Source organism: Oreochromis aureus, linkage group 20, assembly GCF_013358895.1.
Source record: "Oreochromis aureus strain Israel breed Guangdong linkage group 20, ZZ_aureus, whole genome shotgun sequence".
NCBI classification, from domain to species: domain Eukaryota; kingdom Metazoa; phylum Chordata; class Actinopteri; order Cichliformes; family Cichlidae; genus Oreochromis; species Oreochromis aureus.
The window spans coordinates 32,200,530-32,222,030 of NC_052961.1; the positions used below are offsets into that span (position 1 = coordinate 32,200,530).

The 21,501-nt window shown below is 40.6% G+C and overlaps 1 protein-coding gene across 1 annotated transcript; it reads left to right on the plus strand.

Annotated features, from left to right (window-relative positions):
- The first annotated feature begins 110 nt into the window (after positions 1 to 110).
- On the plus strand, positions 111 to 18,789 carry pard6b (par-6 partitioning defective 6 homolog beta (C. elegans)). Its single transcript, XM_031728780.2, has 3 exons — positions 111 to 520; positions 1,824 to 2,046; positions 17,246 to 18,789. Exons 1-3 carry the CDS (start codon positions 458 to 460, stop codon positions 18,163 to 18,165), a joined length of 1,206 nt encoding a protein of 401 aa, XP_031584640.1. The 5' UTR covers positions 111 to 457; the 3' UTR covers positions 18,166 to 18,789.
- The last annotated feature ends 2,712 nt before the right edge of the window (positions 18,790 to 21,501 follow it).

Sequence of the window (21,501 nt, forward strand, 5' to 3'; positions counted from 1 at the left end):
CACACCGTGCCAGGACAGAGTGGGATAATGCTGGTGAGGTGGAAGCTGGCTCTTATTTTGAAGCCACAGAGTATTATAAATGCCACGCCTTTTATTTTGAAGTCCCGTATCTCCGGCTCTCCGGGCACGGGCAGGGAGAGAGAGTCGCAGGCAGAGGTAAGCCAGAGACGGTACGCTGTGGGGCTGTAGCTACGGTGTCAGCGGCAAGTATGAGAGGAGACAAGTTTACGAGCTGAAGCTGGCTGATTGACAGCCTCTGTCGCATTCTGTGGAGGGACCACTCATACCGGCGGACGTCAAGAAGTCGCGGTGTAGTCTGTGCGACTGAAACACCCCACAACTAAAACATTAAAAACAACTGGTGGACACACGGGGTTTGTGGATAGACATTGGCAGCGGCGGCAGGAGCAGGGAGAGAGTGTGAGTGCTTTGGCGGCGGTCCCGCTGCTAGAGAAACATGAACAAAAACCACCGAGTGCCGAGCAGCCGTTCTCTGAATGCAGTGGAGGTGAAGAGCAAGGTGGGTACGGACACTTATTTGTCAGGTATCCTTCCAGTGTTTGTACTCCCGACAACCTTCGTCCTCATTAAATCCACTCTTGCTAATTTAGCCTGCTAAAGTGGCTTGATAGCGGGTTATTATGAAGCAAGGCTTATAAACTTTAAGAGGAGCTAACGGTTTTTTGTTTTGTTTTTCACTGTGACCACCCGGGTGTTTGGTTACAATTCTTAAAACTTTATTGGTAACCGTGGCGTAGTTTTTTGGTCGTTTTACGTCTAAAGGCTAGCTAGTTTGTGGCAAGGTGGAGGGTTTTTGTCAGCTGACTGCGCAGTGAGCCAGTGTCACCTGTCACAGCCTTCTCCGCCGTACTCTCCTACTCGTTTACCGAGTACTGACTTCAAGTTTGAGTCAACTCTTTAACTTAATTTAATCTGCGTGGAAAGTTTGCTCAAATTAACAAAAGTTTATGTCAAATTACGTCGGTTAAAGGTGTCAGTCGTTGCCTGTCGTGTTATTTGCCTGCGGTTACAGGTGTCACACGGCCTGCGTCAGGCTCGTGGCTCCATCCGCGCCCTGCTGAGGCATGACCACACATAAGTGTAATGAATAATGACTATATTGTTCTAGACGTTTTTGGACGCGTTGACACAAGCTGTCAAATATTTTCAGCTGCAACACTCATTTTTTGCCTTCCTCATACTTTACCTAGATTAGTTACTATAGCTATTATTATTATTTAATCAGCTATCCCGGGATTTTTAAGTTTTTTGACTCTTCTGAGTTAAGATTATCTTCCTTATGTCCCCAACCACTTATTAAATTAACTCTGCTTTGCATTGATGCATAAAATAACTGATTAAGCTGGGAGATCATCTTTTGTCAGTGCTGAGCAACAGTAACCACAACAGCCGGTACCTCTCACTAGCACTACCAATGAGGCATTGTGCTCTGTCTCAGCTACAGAGCTGCCTAAAGATTAGGCATCTGCAGCCATTGATCCAGTCAGCCCACGGGCTTAAACGGGTAAACCAGCAACACGTTTGTGGTGATTGTACATATGCTGAAAGCACACTGTCTTTCTAATAGCTGCATGATAAATACGCTGTGTGGTAGCTTGATAAAAGCTTTAATCTGCAAGCCTAGAGATACACAAAACACGTGAATAATTTACCACACGTGGTGTGCTTTGGCTTACGCATCAGTACAAAGTAGGCTTATCAAGCACTGTTTCATACCCTGGTTTCGGCCATACGTCACACCTCTGTGTGTATTTGTGTGTTCATTTGCAATCACATGTGAACGCCTTTCTGCCCCATCCCAGTTTGGTGCAGAGTTTCGTCGGTTCTCTCTGGATCGGTCCAAGCCAGGCCGCTTCGACGAGTTCTACGGTCTCCTGCAGCATGTGCATCGCATCCCCAACGTGGAGCTGTTGGTGGGCTATGCTGACGTGCACGGTGACCTGCTGCCCATCAACAATGACGACAATTACCACAAGGCCATCTCCACAGCTAACCCTCTACTCAGGCTGTTCCTCCAGAGGAAAGGTATGCACAGAGGAAGTGTTTGGACAAAGAGTCCCAAGTTTTCATTTGTTTGCTTGGTTACATCTGCTTTGCATTGGAAATGCAAATACAGTCATTAGCATTGAAAAGCACAGCTTAGAAATATGTGATAGGCTATTGACTATAGCTGTGACAGAGTTATAAATACTTAAGTGTCACTTTACATTGTAAGTTTTTAGGCTACTTGTTGTATGTTGCCATGTTCAGCGAAACAAACTAAATGGTAAATGCTAAACCACTGGCCTCTATTTTTTTCCTTATTGATTTCTAGTTAACTAAGCTAAGGTTAGGGGGCTTGTTGAGAGGAAGAATGCACTTGAAATGAGGAGTTCACTATAAGAGCTGAGCAAAACAACAAGAGTAGACTAATGGAGTTCACTTTGAGTTTGTCCAGTAGGCTGTTTTGTATTGCAGCTCGGTAGCTGCATGGGAGTTGTTTTTTTACGTGTCTGACTGTTTTGGAAATACGGGTTTCAAGTTTGACAGTGCTGCTGTCGAACAGTGTTTCTGTAAACACTGCTGCTGCAGTTTCTAACTTCCTTTGCTGGCTCTGGTGTAATCATTACCAATGTTCCTGCCATAATTGCTGTGCTTTTGCAGTTCCCCTTGTAGATAAGTTTTTAATCTTTAGCTAATAAAGGAATAAGTTGTGGCTGCTCTAAATTCATGCTCACAAGTATGGCTTACCTTTATTTCATGTGTATGATTACTGCAGGTCTTACTATACCAGCCTTGGTGTCTGATATTGGCATATTGCCAATTAACATGGCATTTACTGATGTCAGTGGTCAACATTAATATGTTCTGTCTTCAAGATTTCACACGAGCTGAGTGTTCAAAGATTGTGTTACAAAAAGCTGAAAGACTTTAAATGGGGTCAGTTGTTTCTTTCTTTTTTTTTTTTTTGTTATCATGGAGTAAATGAGGTATAAGCACAACAAAAGGGAAAGAAGTAGATTTGGAAACAAAATGCTGCTGTTGGCCTATAATTTTCACAATCAGTGTATCCATAGTGATTACATAAACATGTTTCTGTCAGAGTATACGTACAAAGGTTTAACCTCTCCTTTGATTTTGGAGTGTATTCCTAATCACTAAGTTGCTAAATGTGACCTGTTGAATGTGGGGAGGACCCCGGGGTCTGCCTGGGCCTGTTGTGTTTAAGCCTGTGCCATATGACCCTATAGAAGCTAAGCCACTTTGTCAGAAGAAGATTAGTGGGGTCAGTGTGTATCGCTGCATGGGACTGTGTTTCAATTACATGCTCCAGACACTAGCCCCACGCTGGGCTCACTGCTGCTCACATGAAAAACGCATGAAAACACCGCCTCGGCAGGCATCCCAGCCAGAACAAAAACAGAAGACACACACAGATGCACTAATGCAGCCATAACCCCCTGCAGACCCCCTGACCTGAAACCCTGGTTTCCCTCCTGATTTGTCAGCAGGGAAACCCCCTTACTTTACCGTTAGGTCCAAGTTAGTCTGAACATAAAAAGCCGTGCATTGTACGGAAGCAGCAAATTCGCAGCTTATAGATAATTTATTAAATCATATATCTGCAGGCACTGGATCTCATCTCTGATGATGGCTCTATAACAGGTTAATGGCTTGTCCATGTTGGGGCCAATGCGGAAGCTTTTTAACACTCAGTGCTTGTTTATCTGGAAAGCTTCTTACATCTTTTAGAACCCCGATCTTTTTGAAATAAGATGTCTTGTGTTCCGTTTTGGAACATAAACATAAATAGTATTACTGATCTTAAACTAATGATCTTGTTACGATATCTGCATGTGACCCAACATCCAAATGAAAAATCTTCATATGTACAGGTAGTTATAAATAGCATGAGGATCATGAGGTCATGATCCCTACCACAGTGTTTAATTGTGTTTGTGTTTAGTGTACTGCACTGCATCAGTTCAGAATTTCAGCAGTCCAGTCATCAGTTCGAATGCTATTAGACTTCTATGTCCTTTAAGACTGCAACTGAGTAATTATGTAAATGTCTCAGTCAGATGTGATTGGTCATTATTGCATAAGAGCAAGGCTTCAGATAAAGCAGCAGTGGGGGCCAAATTATGTTCCAACTAGGCCGGTGTGGAATAGTGCAGTGAAAACCTGCTGAACTTGGACTGGGAAAGAAAACTCAGAGCTAAAAAACCCCCAAAAAACTGCCCACAATCTCCACATTCAGTGATTTGGATGATTTGTGTGTTTATTTTAAAAGGGTGTCTAGTCTGTGCACTGTACAGTTCATGCGTATAATGAGGGTTATTTTTGGCACTGAATTTTATTTGTCTCAGAGACTAAATCTAGGCTGTGTATACTCAGCCTGGGCGCTTTAGGTTTCATCCACTCGTCGACGTGCAGATGGTTCGATGGATACTAGGCTGCAACTGTATGTTGGTGTCTGGTTGTTAAATAATGCCTACATTGTTGTTTTTCTGCCTATGTGCTATTCAGCCATTAATGTCTTATTGTTCACTGCTGAGAAATGGGTGAAGTGTTTGTGCCTCTGTTTTTGACTACTGGTCATTTTTGAAATCTCTTCAACGCACAACAAATACAACCCAGCAGCACTGGGTATTCCCTGACACCCTCCACCCCCACCCCTCCATCTGTGAACAATGTGTTGATGACTGTTGGGCTGGCAGTGAGTTGTCCACTGTTTACTGGTTGTCATGGCACCCCTAAAGAGGCCTGCTCATAGGTGGATTAATGCTGCAAAGCATGCTGGGAGCATGATTGCTAGCATTTGCAAAGACTGTCTTTGTTGAGGTCTTTTGACAACTTCACTTGTTATTAATATGTCTCACTGTGTCATGCAGTTGTAACTACTTAGAGGCGTGTGTGTCTCTCTCAGAGACTATGTATGAATAATAATGGGTATAGTCGGGTTAAAGTGAGTGAGTTAGTGATTAATGCTATTAGTTGTTCTCATGTAAGCAATTTCTGTCTTGGTTGCTGACGAAGTCCAGCTTTTGGTTTCATTTAGGCTTTTTGTAACATGTGCAGCCATGTAGGATGGTGCACTGTTCTGCTGGAGGAGACAGCTGCCATCAAGGAGTGTCGCTGCCATAAACAGGTGTGCCTGGTATGCACAATGATTAGGTTGGTTGTATGTGCCAAATTAACAGTTATGTGAATGCCAGATTTCCCAGCAGAAACATTACACTCCAACCAGATAATCAACAAGATAATCAGCCTGTTTCATGTCACCTCTTAGTGGTTTTAATTCAGTGTGTAGCCTAGCCTGTACTACATTATTAACCTAATACCACCACTCTTATAAAGTAGTAAAAAAAAATGTGCACTGATGTAGGTATATTCGCAGTAAGACCGTTTTAGCCAGTACATCTGCCTGGATGCCTCATTGTAGCTCTGCTTTACATTTTCAGAAGCCCCAGGATGTTTCAGTCTTGAACTGCTCCACTTTATAGTTGGGTTGCAACTTGCTCAACAAAATGATGTGCTGTTTCAGTGGTTTTGTTGGCCTATGTATATTGAGTTAGCATTAATATTAAATACTTCTTTTAAGGGAAACAGGAAAAATGAGATACACACTCAGCCTTGTGTTTAATTGTCTTTAAACATGGCTGGCAGAAGAAGTTTTCCCTCAGTTTGACAACATGTTTGTCTGTATCAGTCATCCAGAACGCCCTTTGTGCTTGTATGCACGCAACTTTCAGAGTGTCCAGGTCGTCATCCATGTAGCAGTAGCAGCTTTCAGGCAATCCCAGGGTGTGTGTTTGTTCAGTGATGTTGCTCACTGCTCTCACAGTTTCAGCTCCTAACTCTTATCCATTAACGTAAAGGGGAAAGGTATAGGGAGGGACAGAAACGATTGTATTTGTGTTTCCCAGCAGGGATTGCCTTTTAATTAGTAACCAGTGAATGAGTCATCCAGCCAGAGATGGAATATGTTCAGTGTGAAAGTACACCTAGCCTGCAAAACATGCAAAGTGTCTGAATATGATAAGAACTTGAACCTGAATCTGCTTGGCACTGACAGGGAGTGATAATGAAAGTGCACTGAGACGGACATGGAGTGGGAATGTGACATTCACAGAAGAAGAAGGATGAGATTGACTAAGCATAGGATTTCAGATTAAGTAAGGACACCACAACTAAAGACATGCACTTTTACTGTGGGTTTAAATTAAAAGGATATGCTGAAGAGAGATATGGTGGCAGGTGTGAAGGATGCCATTTCCCTGAGGAGCTCTGTCTGTAAAAATAACAGAAATCAGCCACCCTTGATTTGGATGTGAGGTTTTCTACAGAGCATGATGTATTCCCTAGGATGCTGTTTGTGATGAGTGAGGGGATGATGAATTTGTAAATCTTAAGGAAGAATGTGTGGAGGAGGAGCAGAACTTGAGCTTAATAAGAGATTGAAGGATGAAAGAGAGAGGGACAGTAAACAGTACTAAAGAGGGAGTAATGTATAAGGCATTGTTTGGGCAATGCATGTAATTAGAGATGTGGGGAGACGAGAGGGAGTAGTGTTAGTGCGATCGGAATGCAACAAGAGGTAGCAAGAGAGGGAATGAGTGAGGGAGGAGGATAGCGGGAATAGTATTAGTGAGGGAGGAATGTAGAGTGAGGCCCACGCTGGGGAGGGTGGGCGAGAGAGAAAGAAATGGAGAAGAAGAAGGGAGGAAGATTGAACGGAGGGGGGTTTGGTGGAATGTGGCCAGCTTCTGATCACGTCTGCTGGCTAGATTAGACAGGACAGCAGGCCAGGCTGGACCCTCAGCTCCACAGCTCAGCTCAGTCAACAAGGTAGACAGAGGAAGAGCAGAGAAAGGATAAGGAGATCAAATAAAAGTAAGCAGGGACATGGAGGACAGAAATGAGAGAGGTGAGCCAGATCCCTGCTCGGTCTCTCCTTTGAAACCTGTCTGAATGAGACTCTATGCAGGCTGCAAGCAGATGGAGGAAGAGCAGTGGTGAGACAGCAGGAGGCCAGCCTCTGTTATATAGAGGCTGTCAGAATTTCTCAGCTTAGGGTTGGTTAAGGAAGATGAATGAATAAATGAATGGGTAGAAGGAGGGAAGGAAATGTGTTGACTGCATGAGAAATATGAAGAAGGGAGAAACCACACACTCGATTAGGAGAAGGAGTTGGATGACGGGGAGGGTGAGGGTTGGGCAGTAGGGAAAAGAGAACGAAAGTGGACTGTTTACTGTTACAAACCATGGAGAGTAAACTGATAGTGGGATGGAGAGGTTTTAACTGAACTATACTAGTCGGAGAAAAGATCAGGGGGACACGCACACTGTTTTATGAGATGTGATTGAACTTTGTCGGCTTGCCACACATTATAGGTGCGCGTTGATATGTTGTAGTTGTTTTCATGAGTTGAAACAGAAGCTTCGGACATGCATGTTTGTTTCTGGTTTTAAAATAATTGACACAAAGAGAGAGCAGTTATTTTTGTTGTAATGTGAATATCATGGATGTACTATGAAATGTGTTTTTTTTCCACTCAGTGTCAAGATAATTTGCCAGATAATTTATGATCTTTAGACTTTTAGTTTCACTTGCAAGCAGAAAGATGTGCTTTCCCGATTTTTAATTAAGCCATGTGTCCCCCTGGGCTTGAAACAACAGAGTTATTGATCTGAAGCATGATAACCAATATGCTTATCTGTGATTATTATTATTATTTAAAATCTCACCATTGTAGCATATTTATCCTGGCTATGTTCTGACATGCAGCTCCCAAAAGCTGTTGCCTAACCACCTTCACTGTTTGTATTTTGTTCTTAAGTCTTACCTTTCTTTCTTTTTTTAACAGAGTTATATAGAAGTGATGACATTATAGGATAGGTATAAGTCTATCCTAAAATAACACTTGAATAACCATAACATATATATATACTGGAAGATTACATGTAATTTTTTTCCTGCACATGCTGACTGTAATGAGATCCCTTTGTAACATGATTCCAGCACAAACAATATTTCCTACAGATTGGCTTTGAAAGGAGGTGGACTCACTTTTTTAAATGAGTTATGAAATCATTCCATTTTTAAGTTTCTCTCCTGTAAATAGTCGCCAGATACCACTTTGTGACAAAACTGAGCAATGCAATCATCTGCTTCTCCAGTGAGTCTCTGACAAGCGAATTCCAAATCTCCACGTTTTGTCCTTGAAATGGTTTGTACTTTGTCACAGCATAGACTTTTGGCTTGTCATAGTAGAGAAAGTCAAATCATGACTAATAATATTTGTGATTGGTCCCTTATTTTCATTTGAGCCAGCATAAACAGTCCCCAGACTCTGAAAGTGAATCAGCTGAATTCCTCACTCGTATTTTTCCTACAGTGAGATCTAAAACAGTCATCTGTAGAAAAAAGTCCTGTTTGAGGCCCTGATCTAATTTGATTCGAAGAATATATCCTGTTTATATAGCCTGTATATATCCGGAACAGTCCGGACCTCCTCCACCTCCACGCCATTCGGGAACGTCGATGGGGGAGGCGGCGGTGTCGACCAGGACCAGATCCCAGCTGCCAGCTTCTCGATATGACGCTCAGTCCGGTCCTGCAGCTCTTCCTGCCAGCGACGTGACACCGCCGCCTGCTCCTGTTGTGTGGCCGCGAGTTCGGCCACCATTCGGGCCAGACTGGCCCAGTCATGGGTCTGCTGTGCCCCCTTCCTGGGTTTCGGCACCACTGTAACAATCACATGGCAGACTCATCCATAGTTTCATGCTTTTCAGTGTCTTGCTTTTATTTTCACTTATTCATGGTTGCTTAATTACACACTAGCTGTAGCTTTTTAGCTCACAGTCACACACTCAAACAACAAGATGCTGTGCAGGTGTGTCCATCGCCCCTGTAGCGGCACCGCAGACCCCGCCTCGCCACAGAGACAAAGAAGGACTCAAGCTGAGAGATGGACCGCAGTGACTTCGAGATATTATGAGGGTAACAGGAATAACATCTGGAGAACAAGGAGGTATTACAGGAAAGAGGGAGGCATCTGTGTCAGCACAAAATAAATTGATGGAATTGCTTCATGCTGCAGGGACAAGACTGAAGCGCGCATACATGCATACTGAGAGTGTGTGAGCTGGCAAATAAACGGTGTTAATTCTGCATTAAACCTATTAGCAAGCTGTAGTTGTTGTACATTGCTTCATTACAGCTGATTTCCCCCTCCAGTGCAGATTTTAGTTTTGGTCTTTTTGATGAATGGCTGCTGTCAAGACAGGGTAATAAAGCAGGGCTGATATGTGTAATGGAGAATTCATGACAGATTGTATGAAAAGGCCTAGGAGCAGGCTAATGTTCATGACCGGAGTCTTTTAAATAATGGATCTAATAAGCAATTACTCAAATTGACAGCTCAATTCTACATGAAGACTTCCTTTGCTCAAGCGCGCCTCATACCTCTACAAGTCTGCACAGCCTCCTCGTGTCCCAAACACCTCACTCATATCAGAACACAGTAGCCTGCTACAGACTGGCCCTATTCCATACTGTCTTCTCAACACCTCTGGCTTTGACCTCCCTCCTTCCATTTCTTTCTCCTTCCCTATCAGCAGAATTAAGGCACTTTTTATCTGGGCTGTGCCAGGAAGGTATGCTCACCACACCAGGAATAGCAACCCTCTGGGAATTTACTCCTTTGAAAGTATTTTTTTTATCACCTCCTTTCCTCTTTGTGTTTTTTCTTCTCTTTCTCTGCATTTTGTGTCTCTCCTTCCTGCTTCTTTTTTTTGTTTTTGGCACCACCCCTGTTTTTTCTCATCTATCCAAGTTCACACTGACACACACATCACATACTCCCCTTTCCTCCCCCTCTCCTGTATCATTCTGTGTCAGGAACAACGCAGCACCAGCTGTGTGGTGAACATCCAGGCTTGTCATCAACAAACCTGACTGTTTCCAGAACACCACAACCTTCATCTGCCCGTCTTTTTCTTTGTGCTGTTCTTACTCATATCCTTGAGACATGCCATAAGTTTTATATGGAGGGCTGGCTTGATGGACAGCACTTGTTAAACAGTTTTACTCTCATCCGAACCACTGATGAGTGTACAACTATCCTTTTAAAAGAATATAAACATAGAACCAAAAGTGTTGGCTACAGTAGCTGGACTGATGATGGCAGCTCTCGTAGCTCCTTCCTGATCTTGTTCTTCCACCAGGACATGGTATCAGGTTTCCCTGACGCCGCACCTGGGACAATTAATACAAGGAAGTAATGGATTTAATGTCACTATTGTAGCAGGAGAAGCCTCTGGTTCTCCAATAATGCTGGATAATCATAAGTATAGTCACTACTGAAGAGGTCAGCATCATTAGAATACATGCATTAATGCTTTACTAAAGAAAGAAGTATATTAATGTCCATAGAAAAAGGTGCAGCTCAATGATGCACCGATGCATAATTGTGTAATATAGCCTATTGTTTTTCATCTGTTAGAGTCTATAATAATAATAATAAAGCTGGAAATTCTGGTGTGAGCGGTTACGGCATGTTGTGATTGCCCACACATATCACTTCTTCTGTGCGAGTAATACAGTCACTTTGAGAGTACAAAGGTGGAGCATGATCGATCCAGAGCATTTAAAAGTAGAGTGCTGAAGGCAGTGATGCATTTGACCCGTGCGTGCCATTTGAAATGAGTGATCATAGTTCTTTCAGTGTCAGGATGAAGATGCATTCGTTGTTCACCCTGTGCGTGCTCGTGTGCGTTACTTACATGCTACTGAGAGGAGTGACTGAGCATCACTGCATGTGTCCTCACTTGTGGCTATGTGCTGCTGGGTTGTCATTTTCTCCTCCACTGCTTCGCTTCCTTTGCTCCTCACTAACTCCATTCAGAGTGTGGGAAATCAAAGCAGCCACTGCATATTTGAAATGCCTAACCTGTTCAGAGCCATGCCAAGTGTGGGGATAGTGATTATGTTTTCTATTCAGAGTTTGTGAATCATACCTCAAATATGAGCGCTGATACCAGTTAAACAGCATGATTATTGAGCGAGGAGTAAAACTAGGATAGCACCGGTTTTGAAATTCTGGACCGAAACTTGTCATACATTTCTAGTTTCAAGCCAGAGGAAGGAAAGAAGCTAATAAAGAGCTGTTTTAAAGTCTGTGAACTCGTCTATTTATTGTTTTTTTTAAATGACTCATCTGTGACAAATAGAACACTACCCAACCGTTACCTTATGTTATGGAGAGAAGCAAAAAGGACAAAAGAAACATTTTGATAGCTTTGCATTAGGGACTCAGTGATGGCTTAACTGGAAGTCGACAAGCTTCACAAAGCTTTCATCTGATATTTTTCATAATGGAACCATAAGCAGCTCTTTGTTAAGCCATCAGTTTGTGTTAAAAACTGACATCTTCCAAACATTTTCCCAGTATGGTTGGTGTTGGTGTCTGTTTGTGTAGTTCTTTGGCTGAGAATAGAGGATTGTGGGAAACCAACCAGTGCAGAGGCTACAGAAGCCTGAAGAAGGTGGAGCCGACCACAAAAATGAAGAGTTCACTGACTTGTGTCCTCTCTGCCTACAGGACCACTACTAAATCACAAACATGAAAGTAGCTCACGTTACTGGTTGTTCAACGTATTTCTCACACGGCCACAGATGACAGCACACAGCTGCGTATGTTGATGGCTTTGTGTTGGACTATGATGCAAGGACCTCAACTTGATGCAAAAGTGTAAAAGTGTAGTGAACATCATTCAGTAGAAAGCTAATATTCCTTGACCATGACTGATATAAAAGCTTTTTAAGCTCCATACTGATATCTGCCAATTTAAAAATCACCAAAATCCAATATGTCAGCCAGTGTTTTTTTTCTCCTTCTTCTTCAAACATGCCACAAAATCCAAAAACAAATTTCACTAACATTTTTTGTGTTTGCTTTTTTTAAGCCATTATTAAGATAATATGACGAGTTGCAATAGAGGGTGGCTCAGAAGGTGGGGCAGGTCTACTTATCCGTCGCTCCTCCAACCTCCATGTTTGAATGTCTTTTGGCAAAGTACTGAACCCTGAGTTGGCCCTGATGCATCCATCAGAGCGTCTGAACGTTAAGTTAAAGGTGCTTAGTGTTGCATGTGAATAGGTGAAATCTGAAATCTAAGGCTCAAATCAAGAACCCATTGTTCCAAATATTCAAAGTTTTGACTATTCTCATCATTTTAAAAATGCATACATGTGGTATGTGAAGACTGAAAACTTGATAAACTTGGCAATGAATACACTAGCATGTGTTTCTCATTACTGGCTGCACTGATTTATTGCCAATGTGTCCATAAATTTTAAACAGTTTAAAGAGCAGCCTTGTGATAAATATCCTCAGAAATCTGAACATTATAAAATATTTCTGTTTCCTGCCCTTATAGTCCGCCTCCAATGGTTTAATCATTAGCCAAATCAGTCACATACCTCTACGCACTGGACCACTGTCAAGCTCAAAGTGTTTACCGAGGGACTGAGGGAATAAAAGTGATGTATGCTCAACATATGCAAACACACTCAACAGCAAACACAGAACTACCCTTTTGAATTTCTTAAACAAAGGAAGGAATGGAGAATTTTGGGATATGGGCGACAGACCCAAAATAGACCCAAACCCTTTAAAGCAGCTGTTCTAGATGTTGTCATTCTTTTGGTATGCTCAGGTCCAGGTTGTCTGGCAATAAAGTCATTACTGAACTAAATATTTAACCCTACACTATTCCCCAAGCTCTGTGGTGAGTTGTTCTGGGCTAGCCAGTTGTAATTGTCACTCAAGCTAATTATTATTATTTAAATGATTTCAATAGACATAAATATGATAAATCATTAGATGTTGAGTTTTAAAATACACCATATAACCCACATAATAAATGTAGATACATAACATAATTTTTTTTTTAAAGTGTGGACATTTTGTAAAAAATTATTGTTGAAGTTATATCGGTATCGGTGAGCATATTTCCAAAGAATGTTCATTACCAGCTTTTTTTCTTGAACTCAGCATGACTCACAGTTCAAAACTATTCTTATATTTCTTATATGAGGGGAGTTATTATTTCATGTCAGTGCGAGCCTTAAAACATCAAACCCATCTGAGCCTAAACAGTAATACAGGAAATCATACACAGTGTTTTTTAAATACTATTTAATAGTATTTTTTAATACTAATATCTGTACTTCTACTTAAGAACAGAATCTCTGTACTTTTGCCACCTCTGGTGACCTGATAATTTTAAAACTTGGCCATGTTTATTATAAACATCCACCTAATTGCTCTATTGAACAGTCTAAAACATGTTTTACCCAATCCTGATTTCTTATTTTTTTTTCATATTTGTCACAAGTTTCTGATGATAAAACTTTAAAATTTTATATTAGATAGAGAAGCTAAATAATATAAAATATTTTTTTAAAATGATGATTTCATTTTCATTTAAGTCGACAGGTTCTGTTTAAGTGATTTCTTGATTCAGCAGGTCTGGCAGTAATCAGGCCTGGGTCTGACTAGTGAAATTGGTGGATAAGCTTTCCAAAAATATAGTTAATGACAGGTAATTCATCATTTAATAAAAGGGGGAAATTACTTCTTTCACAGGGGGCCATGTAGGTTTGGATAAAAACAGAATAGGACCTCCTTTACCCCCCATTACCTTTACATTATTGGTTTAGCAATACTCTATTAAAATATGTTTTGATACCATCCATGTGGCATCAGGAAGTTTGTTCTTTTCAGTATTAAATTAGACTAATCTGGGAGTTTTACTCTAAAATAAAAAGAACAATAGAAGATCGTTTCCGTAAACTTCAAACGCTGTGTAGTATATTGTCTTGCCTGTGGTCTGGTAGATAGTTTAGACTGGGAGCTTTGTGTGCCCTGATGAGCTGTAATGTAAGTATGGGTTTTCAGGGTATGGTGTTTCACTGTGCTACTGTTCATCGGGGCTCAGGTATCATCACTAGCCAGAGATAAGCCTAATAAATCCATCTGTTCTCTGTTTCAAAATGAATGCCTTCTTGTGTGTTTTTGTAGATTCTTGCATATGTTGCATACTGGTGATCTCAGAAAGCGGTATGAGTGTTCACCATTTGATACCAAAATAGTGTTTCTTAGCTGTTCTGAGGGCCTGTGAGTGGCCCCGAGGGACCGCCATATTCTTTTTGCTCAAATATAACTCTATTGTCAGGTCTGGTCCTTTCATATGGTGCAGATGGAGAGATGGTTTAGATGAAAAGAAGTCTAGAAAGAGTGAAATGAGATGTGGAGCTACGCATGACTGCACTGCAAGAACAACCTCTGTGTCGGCTGTGCAGGGAGGTGCATGTATGCGCATGTGCAAGTGTTTCAAAACATCATCTGTACACTATTTGCATATTGCTCTTTGGAACAAGAACCTAGCACGCATGATGAAACTTGTGTTTTAGCATTTACCTACTTCTTAGAAAGTTGTCATGGCTGTATTTCTTCTTCATGTGGAAATGAGCCATAAGATCAAGCCTGGCAAAGATATAGTAAAAGTGTATACACTAACTGTTGCCTCATGGGAACTGAAACATAAGACAGCCACTCTTTCTCGGGACAATCGATCCTTTGTTTTGGCTTTTGGGATGGAGAGGGGAGTGGTGGGGTGTGTACCTGTCAGAACCTGAGAACCTGAATCCTTATCAGACACCCGAGTGGATTTTTTCCCAGATTACTCAAATATATGCTCAGAGGGAGAAACAAACTGTGAGGGGAGAGGTATTCAGTGTAAGACTGACAGTTTTTTTTCCTTTTTTTCCCTTTTCTTTTATTAATAGCACTCTTTAATCTAAAAGCAGAGTTTACAAAGTGCTGTCAAAACAGGAAAAAAAATTATTAATTTGGAAAAGGTGGACAAGTTAAAGACTCATTCAAAACAGAGATGATAAAAATATCACCAGAAACAGACAAAAATAGGGACTGGAGAAGAGGCGAAAGAAGAGTATGAAAGATGTTAATGTTTAGCTTCTTGTATACTGGTTAACTATTAGAGAGCCAAGGGTTATATTTTTCCCTCCATTACCTTGGCCAGCCTTGGGCCTTGTTGTAGTGCCACCCACGTTGGGACTTTTACAAAAAGGCAAGCATTAATGTTACTGTTTGTATTGTTTTTATTTAAAAAATAAAGCCTAAAATATTTTTTGCCATCTTTTGCCCCCCATGGCATTCAAAATGGTACTGAGTATTTTCCTGGGTATCAAGGTTGAAATTATAATATTATTAAAAAACCCTTCTCCACAGATGCCAAACTCATTTTACATAGAGGGTCACATACAACCCACTTTGATCTTAAGTGGGCCACACCAAAAAAACTCTCCTTTCAGTCTGTCACAAGGTTTAACCATGCATTTAACTACCCATTGTAAAAAAACAAACAACAACAAAAAAACCAACCCTGAAATTTCTATTTCGTAGTTCTTTTCTGTCATATAACCCTTTATTTACTTTTTAATTTACTTTTTAATTACTTTGGTGATTCTGGCCCCTGGGTCTTGTATTTAGCATCCCTGCCCTACTTATTCCTGGTTGTGAAATGTAAAAGTGATAACTTACCAAATTGTATCAAAAGAAAAAAATATTTAATCTAGAGCTTGTCTAACATGCTAGTCTCCCATCAGTGTCCTTTCAAAGATCACAAGCATTTGCAGACAACCAGAAAAAGCTGCTGGCCTCAAAGCAAAGTTAAGCCTTCTTCCAAAGATAATAGCTGACTACAGTTACAGAGTGGCAGCAGTTTAATGGATGGCACAAACAGGCAGAAAGGGAAGCATATGGGATGTAATGTTGTTTGCAATGCAAGGACAGTGATTGCTTTCACTTTGGTTTTAATTGAGCTCTGTTTTTAGATTTCATGAGGCAAGCAGTACCTGTCTTGCTTGCCTTGGTGGAATTGTCCTGCATTGTATGATGGTGAAAGCCAAAATACAACAGTACTTTTGTTTCAAATGTGACCTTTGTGTCATGAAAAAGTTAGAAGGTCAGCATTTGCTTTTTTGTAAGTGACATGATAACAGTGATATCATTTAAGCCAGGAGATGCTTAGCTCGTCTTAGCTCAGCCTTGCTTAGCTTAATAGTTAAATAATGCAACCTAACAAAAATTTGCCTACTAGCACTTTTAAAGTTTGCTAATTAAGATGTAATATCTTTTTAATTTATTTTTTGAACTTTGGTATGGATTGGATGGAGTCCAGGAAGTCACCACAGCAAGTAATCCATAGTGTAGCACCCCATACAAATGTGTACTACAACTTTAAGTCCCCAGATAATTAGTTAAAAACTTTGGTGTATACGGCATCTTCTGATAGTTGATTTAAAATGGCAAAAATCAGTTTCTCTTCAAGAAATTAAATTATTGCTTTGTACCCAGCCTTTGTTCTAAACTCACTGTGGATCATTTAGGCCATAGTCTACTGCAGTGCACTGACAGGGTCATGGCTGCTTTGCCTCCTAAAGCATCTTTATCATAGCAGGGGTGTGTGCATAATGAAATTAATGCATCCATTAATATTATAATTATAATTTAGAATTGAATATTGTCTTTGCAAATTAATACAATACAATAATTATTACATTACTATGAAAATTAAATTTCTTCCCTCCAATGGTGATAACAGCATAACTGAATATAATGCTTTGTTGTATGCCTGTACTCTTCTTTGCTCATTTTAATAAGGGCACTCTATTTCATTATTTATTTTCAATAAAGATGCATATCTAAGGCTGAGAAAATTGACGACCTGATACCAAGAATATGCCGATTAAACTCTTGTGTATAATATATTTTATCTACTCAGTTTATGAGGTTGTATGCAGCATAAGTAAGCACATTTGTGGGTGGCTGTGTGTCAGAGAGAGCTGATGGGAGTTGACTTGAGGTAGCTGGTGTGCCATTTTGCATCAGTACAACCTGAGGGGAGCTATAGGGATCAGTATCTTGTGTATGTTTAGCACAGACGCCCTGCAGGTATGCCTCAGGCTGAGAGCAAGGCATTATTCATTCTTCTAAACTGCATGATGCAACTCTGTGTCAGCTTGAATAACAATTTGATGTGTAATGAGCCTAGTGTGGTATTACTGAAAAAATTAACCAGCTTTTATTAACATACTCTTTGTTTCTCTGTTCCTCTTCTATTTCTCTACTTCCTGTCTTCTACTTAACAGAGGAAGCTGATCATGGAACATTTGGTACCGATTCCCTGACCAGGAAGAAGAACACTGTGCTTTCTGCGGTTCTTTTGCGGCCTGATCACAACAAGAAAAAACCTCCAGTCATCATCAGCCTCCCTAAAGACTTCCGGCCTGTATCGTCCATCATCGACGTCGACATCCTCCCGGAGACGCACCGACGTGTTCGTCTGTACAAGCACGGCCAGGAAAAACCACTGGGTTTCTACATCCGCGATGGCTCCAGTGTACGGGTCACCCCACAGGGCTTGGAGAAAGTCCCAGGAATATTCATCTCTCGCTTGGTGCCAGGCGGGCTTGCGGAAAGCACCGGCCTACTGGCGGTTAACGACGAAGTGCTGGAAGTGAACGGTATCGAGGTTGGTGGGAAGTCGCTGGATCAGGTGACGGACATGATGATCGCCAACAGCCACAACCTCATCATCACTGTAAAGCCTGCCAACCAGCGGAACAATATCGTTCGTAGTGGAGTAGGCGGAGGAGGAGGCGCAGCATCTGGTAGTTCAGGACGCTCATCAGACAGCAGCGCCAGCTACTACGGCTACTCGTCACACAGTGCTGCAGCCTCTATACCACCACACATCATCCAGAACTTCCCCGTCGGGGAGTTGGAGAGCGATGAAGATGAAGAGGACTTGGTAATCGAGGCAGGAGGCGAGGCTGAGCCAATCAGACATATGGCCTCCAACCACAGCATGAGCTCATTGCCTCGTTACGAACCACACCTCAACCTCCGCACCGCTACCACTTCCACCTTCTCCATTAACACCAATGGAACCCTGCCCACCAGCGGCAGCAGCAGTTCCCTAAGCAACATCAAGGCTACCACGCCGTCCCCAGACAGAGCCATGGAGAGGGGGAGTTTGGAGGAGGACGGTACTGTTATAACGCTGTAGACTGGACATTCTGGACATTTCACACACTACACACTGGAGAACAGAGAAATAAACACTCTTGTACTTTAACACACATTTGGAGGGTTGGTGGAGAAATCAAATAAAACCCAGGAACGTACAGTTCCATCTCACAGTGACTAAACCTGAGAAGCACAAACATACGTCTGCGTATTACATCTCGACCTACTAAAGATTTGTCCTTTCACATCAAACACTACACCCCCATACTTTGCTCTTCTGAATGCCAATGACCACATATTTGTGCCATAGCAATGACAGCCCCCATTTCTGGTTCTGCAGGCATAAAAACAACAACAACAAAAAACTGAAAGTGTCCACTGTCTCTGTTTTTTCTAAACGCACCTTTTTTTTTTATCCCATAACTGTTATTGCGCCGAACTTCCTTTAGCAGGCAGAGATAGGAAGCCCATCCTCACATATTTCCTCTTTTAAGTTGCGCTAACAAGTTAATATCACTCGTAAAGCAAAAACACTCTGTTTTTGTTTTTTCTTTTTGTCTTGTCACTCTACTCACAGCATGAGTGCAGAATTTTTCCTCACAAGGCAGTAGCACAGCAAACAACTAGATGCTGGGCTCTGAAAAAAAATATATATATATATATATATATATATATATATATATATATATATATATATATATATATATATATATATATATATATATATATATATATATATATATATATATATATATATATATATATATACACACACACATCTATATATAGATATTTTTGAGGACAATCCCATATAGAAGAAGTCTTTTTTTTCTTTGTCCTGGCTCAGATGGTGTTAAACACTGCTCTCTATACTTGATGTGACAATGACTGATAATGAAAGATCGGCAATTTTGATAAATATTTGCACAGCTTGTCCTTGGGCTTTTCCTATCCTGTCTTTATTATTATATTATTAGTAGTAATACTTGGATCCCACAAGTGACAGTGCTGTTTTTTATTTGACCAGTTGGAAGTTGTTGGACTAGGAAATCTTCTAGTTAATTTCCCTGTTGTATTTAATTCATACTGAACTTTTCCTTATCACGACACGGGCTATTTCCCCTGCTGCATGTATACAGAAGAAACAATGTGAATGGGATTTTTAATTTAGTTTGCAATAGTGTTCCCCTCTTCTTTCTTTTTGGACCATAACTCAGTACATCTAATCTCAGTGCCGTCTCATTGCAACATGTCTTGCTTTTCATTGTATCTTCATTGTTATTGAATTCAGTTAATCACTTCAGATAATGTAACTTAACAACTCTATTTACAGTGGCTACTAAATATAGACTTTTGGCCTAAATGAGACCAGAATATGTCGACTTTAACATGAAGGAGTGGGTTAACAGGAATGGCCCACATAGTCAGAAGTGAAAAACTTCCTGGTTCCAAAGTACGCCCTGGTCGGACTGAGTCACGGTGAAACAAACACACACGCAGGGCAAAAGCTGATTCACTCTCTGTATTTGATAAAGGTGAGGCAGGGCTGGCTTGTGTACAGAATATCTTGGCCCTGACCTGCATTTTTGTGGTTTCAGTAGGATGATTGCTTTTCTTGCCTGTAATGAACGTCCTTTGAGAAAGTCCTCCAAATATTCATCCTGCCTCACATTTTATTTGAAAGCTTTTAAACAGACATTTGTGATTGGAGCTATTTGATTCACTCACCTTTACTTTGATTTTTTTTCTACCTTTCAGTTTGAATTCACTCAGACATTTCACAATGTCTGAGTGAAGAAGTAATTCTCTCACAGTTCCTGTTCATAAAGCAGATCCACAACATTTATTGAAAGCACACTATAGATCCACCATTACCATTACAAGCTGCTGCCTCCCTGAAGTGAGAGCAGATGGTCTATTATTTCTTTCATTGATTTTTTTTTTCCTCTTAAAAGTTTTAAACCTGACTTTAGCATGGATTTTATCTCACCCATAATATCATGGCTGGCACACACTGCACTTCCAGTAAAACACCACTGCACTAATGTTTATCATTTGTAGCTCTGTTTATTGTTTATTACACAGTGAATCATTGACTAGAAACCTTCACACAGGTTTTGTATAACTACCCAGTTGTTTATTGTAACTTATATGTGTAAGGTACTGTGCTTTGGGCCTTTTTATGGTACAACACATTCTGGTGGGACTTGTCTTCTTTCATTCCCGATCTTAAAGCACAGCGATGAGTCGTACTTTGGATGGAAGGCTTTTAGAAGTCACTGTTAATTTATTTCCTCTACCTTTACCACAGGACACTGGGATTGTAACCACAGCAACATTTTTATTTATTCTCTAATCAGATGTCAGCATATTTTTCTTTCTTTGTACACATTTTTATGACTTTATTTTTATAACTGATATATTGTTTATTTGTGATTGTTGTTTTTGGTCATAAATCTCGCGGTACAGTAGATTTTTATTGTCCATTAGAGATGATTTCAGTAGGTGATTTTACGGTTCTGGCTGAAGCAACAGGAGAGTCTGTGCAAGACATGACACCATTATTGTTTTTTTTTTTCATACTGTGAATTATGATTTCTGTGGAAGAAAAACATGTGTTAAAGCAACCTTGAAACAGGCTAAATGTTTTACTCTGTCAGAATTTTTTTAAGTGATCGAGCAATGATTGTTGCTTGCCAGATAAATTCTATGTTTTCGACTTGTAATGAAGATTGTCTGTCAGTATTTTCATATTGATGCTTATATATATACATATATATATATATATAATGTACATTTTTCACAGAAAATGAAAATGAACTGAAGATGTATGAATAGATGTACACCTGTAACTGCTGATTGGAGGAACTGGATAAAATATAAAATAAACTAATATGTAGCAATAGTCAGTGGTTGGATTTTGTTGTGGCCTAAATCATGGTCATGGAAGCCAGGGGTCTGTCTACAAATAAAAACTGTTACAACTGGCTGAATTTTTAACCAATTTCCAAGCAGGACTTATTAAAAATTCAGTTGCTGCTTGGTTCTTGTTCCCTCCTGTGCCGCTCTAATTAAAAAAAATCCTGGAGACGCCACTGACCTGCTTTTCAGGTAGTATGTGTGGTAGATGAACTGAGTAGCATTCATATAAATACTTTGTGGAGTTTTGGCGCCATCTGCAGGATATTCCAGGACGTGAGCGAGCTTAATATTAACATGAAAATGTGTATTGTAACTTAAGTTACAGAACTCGAAGTCTTTGAAAACGGAATGTTTATCATTTATTATGTCAGATTCGAACAATATACATTTTTCTTCCATAGGTATAACTCTATTTAACCAGGTTTGAGTGATTACCTGCTTCTAGAGGTGCTGT

Bases quoted from the DNA above. Each gene is read 5' to 3' on its own strand.
- pard6b (XM_031728780.2), top strand. From the start codon at position 458: ATGAACAAAAACCACCGAGTGCCGAGCAGCCGTTCTCTGAATGCAGTG. The intron at 521-1,823 runs GTGGGTACGGAC...GCCCCATCCCAG, and splicing joins CAGTGGAGGTGAAGAGCAAG to TTTGGTGCAGAGTTTCGTCG. The intron at 2,047-17,245 runs GTATGCACAGAG...TCTACTTAACAG, and splicing joins GCTGTTCCTCCAGAGGAAAG to AGGAAGCTGATCATGGAACA.